This window comes from Micropterus dolomieu, linkage group LG07 (assembly GCF_021292245.1).
Source record: "Micropterus dolomieu isolate WLL.071019.BEF.003 ecotype Adirondacks linkage group LG07, ASM2129224v1, whole genome shotgun sequence".
Classification (NCBI taxonomy): domain Eukaryota; kingdom Metazoa; phylum Chordata; class Actinopteri; order Centrarchiformes; family Centrarchidae; genus Micropterus; species Micropterus dolomieu.
Window position 1 is genome coordinate 22,827,845 of NC_060156.1, and position 9,184 is coordinate 22,837,028.

General features: G+C 43.0%; 1 protein-coding gene across 2 annotated transcripts in view; it reads left to right on the forward strand.

Moving 5' to 3' along the window:
- The window catches only part of rnf17 (ring finger protein 17), a 60,335-nt gene that overhangs the window by 40,224 nt on the left and 10,927 nt on the right, over positions 1 to 9,184 (forward strand). For both annotated transcript variants that reach the window (XM_046054631.1, XM_046054632.1), the window contains exons 22-28: positions 363 to 510; positions 703 to 815; positions 1,227 to 1,317; positions 1,547 to 1,668; positions 2,754 to 2,949; positions 4,280 to 4,391; positions 4,594 to 4,757. In XM_046054631.1, coding sequence (XP_045910587.1) covers positions 363 to 510; positions 703 to 815; positions 1,227 to 1,317; positions 1,547 to 1,668; positions 2,754 to 2,949; positions 4,280 to 4,391; positions 4,594 to 4,757 — 946 coding nt within the window. The remainder of the gene's footprint in view (positions 1 to 362; positions 511 to 702; positions 816 to 1,226; positions 1,318 to 1,546; positions 1,669 to 2,753; positions 2,950 to 4,279; positions 4,392 to 4,593; positions 4,758 to 9,184) is intronic.

Consider the following 9,184-nt stretch of genomic DNA (forward strand, 5'->3'; position numbering starts at 1 on the left):
CTAACGTTAACCGATAATGAAAACTATCTTTAGTTGCTGCCTTACCTCTCATACCATGGCACACAGCTATACACTTCAAGCTAGGTTTGCTAGGTTATTTTAGTTTGCTAATGTTTGAACTGTACAAGCATGACAAGGCAATACTTTTTGAAAGGAAAAATACAGGGTGCTCTCTGGGATAGCTTCAGGCACGACAGCCTAGGATATAATTAAATGCCTTCGGTTGTTTAGGGCATGAACATGAACAGTGAACATCCTGCAATTTTCACCAGCTACATAAATCTATGTGAAGCAATTAAGGAAAGGATGATGTTGCAAGTATATAGTGTTAGTTCTGCTAATATCTTGCCATGTTTTTTTAGGGTATGTGAGCTGGTGAAGCAGGAGTGTGCAACTATGGAGCTCGCAGATGTGATGTGGAAGGCAGACATGTACTGTGCTGCTCACATTAATGGGGTTTGGGAAAGAGGACGGATCTGCTCCGACGTCACATCCAGCAACATAGCAGAGGTAAAAAAAAAAAAAAAAACTGATGCTCCCAAAGAGCAGCCTGAAAGTAGTGGTAGTCTTCTATCACATCTTTTTACAGCCATTTTACTGCAACACAAGAAATTTTGAGTCAGTAAGTTGTGTCCTTGTTTAATTATGATGTGCTGGATAACGGTGGCTGTGTCTCCCTGTCTCTCTGCTGACTGGAATCAGGTGATGCGCTGTGACCATGGCAATACGGTGAAGCTCCACATCAACAACCTGCGGCCACTGCCGCCCTCCTTGAAGGGCACTCTGGCACTGGAGTGCACTCTCACTGACATCAGGTTACACACACACACGCTTAGTCATGCACCAAGTCATGTACACAGCATGGATCCATCCATAAAATAGACACACACACACACTGGGGGGTTTCACTTTGTTTTGAACATTAGATTGCAATGATGTACTGTAAGTTACACTGTCCAACTATTCTCTTCATTTTAAAAGAATGTGATTTAAATGCATTAGTGGTGCTGAAATAGTAGGTATTTATTGTGTGTAAAGTTTTTAATCAGATAATATGCTTCACAGTGGTTGTGGAGGCAGAGTTTCATACATGGAGTTTGTGTCTCCCTTTTCTTATGACAGCTGCTTTACAATTTTAGTATTTTGTTTTGGGTGAAATGTGTATTATACGGTTTACATTTCTTTCTCAGTGTTTGATATCACTTTTTCTTCTTTTTCTCTTTTAGGCCAGCAGGGGGCCGATCCACCTGGACGGCTACAGCCTGCGACCTATTCTCCTTCTACCTGACCGGAGCCTCGGCTGTTATGACCATCAAGGTCTCTCTCCCCTTTATTCTCCTCATGCCCCCACTTCTACTCAAGTTTGTTTTCATTATCTACATACAGTAGTTTATAAAGATTAATCATTTCGTCAAGTCAATACCTTCAATGGTGCTCTGCCGTTTTTTTAGTTACTTTGCTCTTCACTATGTATGCTACTTCTTTTTCTTTGTTGCTGTAATGACCTAGTTTAAGAGTGTGTATATCCCTCTCCTCTGTTGTTCAGGAGTTGACAGATGAGCGTCCTGTACCCGTTACTTTGTTATGTTCCAACAAGATAGGACAGTTAATCAGCATTGCAGACTTTTTGGCCAGTGAGGGCCTCGCTCTCAGAGAAAGAAAACCAAGGTCTGTGTGTGCATGCGTGCCTCATGCATGGAGGTGTATGTGTGTGATTATTATGACGTACAGGTCTTAAAGTGGTCATATTATGCTCATTTTTAGGTTCATTTTATTTACGGGTTGTACTCGGTTTACATGCTTAGAATTCTTTTAACACACCATATTTAATGTTCTCTTTTCACTCTGTGTCTTGAACACTTCGTCTTAGCTACGGAGTGATGCATCTCACTTCTACAAGAACTTTGTTGGGAGTTGCACATGCACAGTTCCTAGTTAAGGACTACTAGCCAATCAGAAGCAGAGTAGGGTGGGCCCTGAAAAGCCGGTAAACATGGCTTCGGTCCAGCTGTATATGTTCCCCTTACCAGCTTAGCAACATGGACTAGAGCAAGAGTTTCAGAGTGGTGAGTTCTTAATCTGTAACAAATGTGTCTTTGATCCATAAAGCGAGCTCTGTCTCTACATCACAGTAACAACTTTATGTTTGAATTAACCCTGCAAGCTGTTGCATTATCTATCTGTATATCTATCTTATATTGATGTTTTTACCTTGCTTTTATGATCGTAACTGTTTCACTTTGAGATTTGCTTCAAATGTAAAGTGCATTACAAATAAAATGTATTATTATTTTCAGAGCAGTGTTTTCGGTGGGAGGTGGGAACTCCATTTGGGGTGGACTTTGGGTTTTTTCACTTTGCATACCTATTACATGCACAAAAAATATACATAACTCCATAAAGAGAAAAAGCCAAAAGCATAATATGACCTCTTTAAAGAACTATGCAACCTTTCCTTTTTCTTGTCTATATGTCTTTTTGAGTATCTTTCTTTCTGGTAAACATTTCTACACATAAGAATCTCTGAATAAAGACAAAAAATACAGATGCAAGAACAATTTTGACAATCTTATTAGTAACTATTTACTATTGGACTGTTATTGTCAACTGCTTCAGTGGTCACAAGGGTCTGATTTGTATGAGATTTTCTAACCTTGTTACTATATTTTTAACGGCCAGTTGCCACTTTGTCTCAGCAGTCAGTTGCCACTGTCTGTCTAATGTTAGACCTGTGTCTTTCTGTCGCCTTGCAGAGATGCTGTCGTTCAAAAACCCAAAGAAGCTGATGCACAGTCTCCAGTGAGCGGGACACAAACTGATGTCTCTGATTGCCAGAAGAAAGACAGTCACCCAGCTTCTTCACCCATTTCTCCCCCTCCCCCCATCTCCGTCGTCTCCACTCCCACCATTCCAAAACCAGCCCCCCGCACCATTATGTCTGCTGAGAAGGTGATCACAAACACTCTCTGGGCAGGAAACCATTTCTATCCAGGTGGATCCATGCAAACACAATAATATGTAAAAGAATCAGCCACTTAGCTAAATGCAATACGTTGTCTCTAAGTTCAGAGCAAACTTCAGTAACTGTGCTCCAATAGTCATCAGCCAGTATTCATTGTAAATAGTTTGAACGGAGGTCGCTATAAAGGCCAATCAGAAGAGCGGGTCAGATGATGCAGTACCGCTGAGGTATGTTAACGGCCAGCAACATATTTTAAGAACCGAGAGATGTTAAGTGGTATTAAATTAGAAGCTGCTGACACGGTAGATATTTTACAAGCACGGACGGGGTAAAGTAACAGTGAACACATCTGTGCCACGTTGGTCTTGATCGCTTCGATAGGCTACATCATTAACCAAGCGTAGGCTGTCATGGTTTAAGTCAGCAATTCCCAAAGTGTGGTGCTGCCTCTAGGGAGTGTGCAACAGGAAAATGTAATGTTGGACAACAGTTATTTTTTGTGGAACTTTTCTTGAAATTAAAACTTGAATTGAAAACTTTCCTTTGTAAATTTAATTAAAAACAAAAAAAAAATGTAAACGTTATTATTAATAGTTAGCTCACAGGTAATTGCTACTCACACACCTCTTTCCCTCTCTCTCCCTCCCCTCCCTCTCTTTCAGGCTGCGATTTGTGAGAAAACCGCGGAGGAATGTTTCATGTTGTTTAAAATAGTTAAATATAAATTAAACAAATAAATAATGCTACACAATAAATAGAAGGCGTCAAATACAGTATCAGTCAATACTGCTTCCAGCAGTCGGTGGTCGTGTGTGTGCTTTAGCTAAAAGAAATGCCTATATCACAAATACTGTAATACCTGTGAACTGTCCAGACCTCTTAATTCACCCTGAAGAGGTCTACTCACTGTCCCCGGAGTCAAAACTAAATTAAAAAAGCAGCCTTTAGTTTTTATGCAGCACATAACTGGAATAAACTCCCAGAAAACTTGATGTCTGCTCCAACTCTCAATTCTTTTAAATCAAGGCTTTAAATCTTATTTATGTCTTTTTATATTATATCCTAATGCCTAATGTCTTATTTAAAGCACTTTGAATTGCGTTGTTGTTGTTGTTGTTGAAAGGTGCTTTACAAATAAACTTGCAGTGCCTTGTAAAAGATGGGCATGTGAGGGGACGTTGTGAAAGAGAATTTCTTTCAAAATCTACGTTATATAACTAAAACATATGGAAAAGTGTATATTAATTAAAAAAACTGCCCAAGCAATTATAATTCCTAGTTGTTGGTTAAAATCTCTGTGTGTTTGTGTGTGTAAAGGTGAAGACTAAGTTGTACAACCCCCCAGAGCTGCCATTCCTCGGTCACATCAAGATAAGTGTGTCTGCTATCGGAGAGGACGGACTCATTTATGCCAGAACACAGAATGCAGGTTCACATATGAGCACTTATTTTTTTGCAGTACATACTTGATCTTTATTATAGAAATATACATTTTTTTGTATTTGATATGTGTCTGCTCTAAAATCAGTGTCAGTCAGTTCCCTTTTTTATTATCATGATTGGTGTTTTGGTTTAGAAAGGAAAATGGCAGATGAAACTAGGATCAAAATAAATGTTTGCTGTGTGTCAAGATTATCAGCTGGAGCAGCTTAAGAAGAGGATTCAACAGAGCATGAAGACATTGCCCAAACAGAAGCCCTACACCTGGAAGTCAGTCCTCGGCTGTGCAGTTATTGGACCTGACATGTTGTGGTATCGAGGACAGCTGCTTGAGGTGCTGGGAGGACATGTCAAGGTTAGAAAGACACACAAAATCCCTCCTTTGTAATTTTGGAGAGTCACAAGAAAGTTAAAGTAAATTCACCAACAAATAACGCTGCTCTATTAAACTCGCTAATGATGCGGCATTCAGACCAAACAGGGATTTAATCCTCGCAACGCTTTCCTCGCGGGGGTTTTATCGTTGGACAACTGCCAAGTGTTCACACATCACGCGAATAAACACAAGCAGTCATTACTACAGATGTATGAACCCCAAGTTAACATTTTGCTGTGATTTAATTGCAATAAACAGATCAAACTGATGCCAAAATTACTACAATGATGCTGATTTGTTAAATAAATGAATTCATGCTTTGTCAGGTCTGTTAGCAAGACTGCAGAACAACAACTTCTATGAGTTCGGATCGATCAGGGCTATGCTATACTAACTTGTTCACAGTAAAGTACAGTGATAGCTGAAATAAAGTTACAGACACTTATTTTCTGAACTCACCAGGTAGTTCAACTTCCTCGCTTTCTTTTCTCCAAGCAATATCCAGTTTTGTCCATTTTGTATATAAATATGAAGTAGAGGTCCAACAGAGCTCTGGGTCCAGCTGACGCTAACTGGAACCGGATATGCACTGAACCTAGCTGCAATGAAGCTCGAGTGAAAGTAAATCAGTGTTGTTATCCCAAAATCTAAAGTAAAAAGCTAATTTAATAAAAGCAGAGCTCCGAGCTCCTCCTGCGAGTTAACGACGTAGTTGGCAGAGCAAAATCCAGACCAACTTTGGGTGTTTTATTTCCGGATAATCTCAACGCTGATAGGCTATCGCGAGTCTGCCTCAAGCGACTTTCTCGCTCAGTTGAAAATTTTCAACCCAAGCGAAGGCCTTCGCGTCTCTCCGCCTCTTTGCATTGACTTTGTATTTAAACACACCGCCCACAACGCTCACTTTCCTTTTTATCTGAAAGCATCATAAGTTCAGACTGCAGGCTTTAATGCTCAATTACGATTATTTTCCCAGATCCGATTTTTTTGTTTGACAGTTCACATTATTGCTTAAATGTGGCCCATGTCACACTCCAGTGTGAATTGTCCGCGGCCTGAAAGTGACCGGCATGCGCAGAAGATTAACACGACGTCACACACAGCATGCTGTCGTAAAAGTAAAAAAGCTACTGGTGTTGGCTCCGGTTAGCCCCAGGTAGATCATACTTGCTAACCCTCCCAACCCTTCAATTTTATGACAACTTCCTGTCCTTTACATTACAGTTTCTGCCACTGTACAAAGCATCAGCCCAAATCATTAGTTTATTTCTCTCTCACTCTCCTGTGTCCGCACGGACAAGTTCCATGCACCTAACTCAGAAAAGAGATTGCGATCCGGTGGATTTTAGGTGGAAGAAAGGGAATTTGTGGGCAGATGATTGCAAGGTAGAGAAGAAAGAGAGCCACGTGTTTAATTGTGGCATTTGTGGAGCTTTTTCGTTCACTGCAGCTCCGTCTACAGCAGGACAGCTGCTCTAGAGTGATGTCAAAGACGCATCAATTCCAATCTGAGTGTTCAGACTCAGACTTGACACCTGGGTGACTTTGGTCTGCAGTCTGAACGTAGCCTAACAGATGTTGTCACCTAACACAGTATATGCTAAACTACTGTCAGGAGAAGGATGAGTGCAATGGCAGGTATAAGAGGTGTGGACCCAAATGCACAATACTCCACGCACACAGAAGCTGGCAGGGCAATTAAACACAGGGGTAACACATGAGCAGTTAAACAACAGGAAACAAAGCTAGACAAGCACGCAAGAGAACTGAACACTACAAAATAAAACAGGAAGTAAAGCTGATGGCAACACACAAGGACAGAGTTACCAAAGTAAAACGGGGAACAAGGGCAGGGAACAAAGACAGGACCAAACAGGACTACACTAACATGGAGACATATGACTAAGGACTAAGACACAGACACAAGGAGAGAACAGACAGGGCACAGTGATCACAGGGGGAGCAGACAGAAATGAACTACAACCAAATAGAGAAACAGACAGAGATTATGATGAAACAGAACACAAGGTAGACAAGACAATGGGTAGCTTTGTGGAGGAGCTAGACACACTGCTGTTTTCAATCCCAGAGCATGACTGTTCCCTACTTGTCCTCGTTGACATGAACATTCACTTAGACAATTCAAACTCAGCAGACTTCCTGTCTCTGATTCAGTCCTTTGATCTAACACGGGTTCTCAGCCCCCCAACCCACAAAGCTGGCAAGGTGCTTGACCTCGTTCTTGTCCGAAACTGTGCCACAGAGTGCCTAACAGTCACACCTCTACATGTGTCTGACCACTATTTCATTCAGTTCACGGTATGCCTACAGGAAAAGCCTATTCTTCCAACACCATTGGTTTCACACCGCCGCAACCTGTGTCCATCTCACTTTGCCTCAGTGGTAGCTTCCGCTCTACCCACCCTCAACACATTTTCCTCACTTGAGGTCAATGATGCCACACAATCTCTGTGCTCTACACTAAGCTCGTGCCTGGATAGCCTGTGTCCTCTGTCCACCAAGCCTGCTCGCCCAAACCAGCCCCACCCGTGGCTAACTGATACCATCTGTGGGCTCCCTACTGATCTCAGAGCGGCTGAAAGAAAATGACGAAAAACCCCGCCGACCTTAAGGGCTATCAATTGCTCCTATCCTCCTTCTCAACATGCATCAGTGCTGCCAAAACTGCGTTCTATAATGACAGAATAAGCAGTGCCACTGACTCAAGGAAATTATTTTCCACTTTTAAAGCCTCCTCCACCACCCACAAACTTGTCTGCTGATACATTTGCTGCCTTCTTCACAGGCAAAGTGGAGGCTATCTAGCCAATTCTTTGAAACACTCAAACTCAACCATTGTAGCAGTCCTACTACATTTTTTCTCCTGCCCTTCCAGGTCAGTGGTTGTTCACTCTCCTCGTTTACTCCTCTCACGGAGAGCGAAGTATCAGAACTCTTGACCCGTAGCCGTCCAACTACATGCCCACTGGACCCGATTCCTACGAATCTCCTCTAAGCCATATCTCCTACTGTGGTCCCGACAATCACTCGTGATAAATACTTCTCTGGCTTCAGGAACCTTCCCGACCACTTTCAAAAGGGCTCGGGTTAACACCCTTGCTCAAAAAGCCCTCACTTGACCCAACTCAAGTTGAGAACTATCGACCAGTGTCTCTTCTACCTTTTTTATCCAAAACTATTGAACGGGCTGTATTCAAACAGGTCTCAGAATTCCTCTCAGGGAATGACCTCCTAGATCCATATCAGTCTGGTTTAAGAGTGCCCACTCTACTGAAACGGCTCTTCTGTCTGTAACAGAAGCCCTAAGGTCAGCTAAAGCTGCAGCCCAATCCTCAGTTCTTATCCTGCTTGACCTATCAGCTGCCTTTGACACAGTCAACCACAGGATCTGCTATCCGCTCTCTCAGCAATGGGCATCTCGAGTAAAGCACTCCTGTGGTTCGAATCCTACCTCTCGGGGTGTTCCTACAATGTTTTTAGGCAAGGACAATTATCCTCCTCCCACTGCCTCTCCACAGGGGTACCCCAAGGCTCAGTGCTTGGGCCCCTTCTCTTCTCAATTTACACCACCTCACTGGGGCCGATCATTTGCTCGCACAGCTTCTCTTACCACTGCTACGCAGACGACACGCAACTCTACCTATCCTTCCCGCCAGGCGATCCCACTGTCTCGGCGCGGATCACGGACTGTCTATCAGACATATCTGCATGGATGAAGGCTTGCCACCTTCAACTAAACCTCTCTAAGACTGAACTCTTGGTCATTCCAGCCAAGCAATCTATCCACCATAACATCAAACTACAAATTGACCGCAACCATCACTCCAACCAAGGTGGTGAGAAACTTGGGTGTCATGATTGATGACCAGCTGTCCTTTTCAGACCATGTTGCTACTGTCTCTCCATCATGCCGCTTTTCTCTATACAACATAAGGAAAATCAGGCCCTACCTCACTCAGTACGCCACCCAGCTTCTGGTACAGGCCATGGTTATCTCTCGCATCGACAATTGCAATGCCCTCCTAGCAGGTCTCCCAGCTTGTGCGGTGAAACCCTTATAAATGGTTCAGAACGCAGCAGCGCGTCTGGTTTTTGATCAGCCTAAAAGGACTCATGTCATTCCATTACTCAGTGACCTCCACTGGCTCCCCGTGGCCTCCAGAATCAAATTCAAGTCACTAATGCTTGCATACAGAGTGACTACTGGGTCTGCACCCATCTACCTAAACTCCATAATACAAACTTGCATTCCTTCTCGCCCGCTATGCTCCTCCAACGAACGCCGCCTGGCTCTGCCATCCCTTCACACAAAGCAATCCCAGTCCCGGCTATTCTCATCTGTGACACCACGATGGTGGAATGAGCTACCACACGCCATCAGAGCA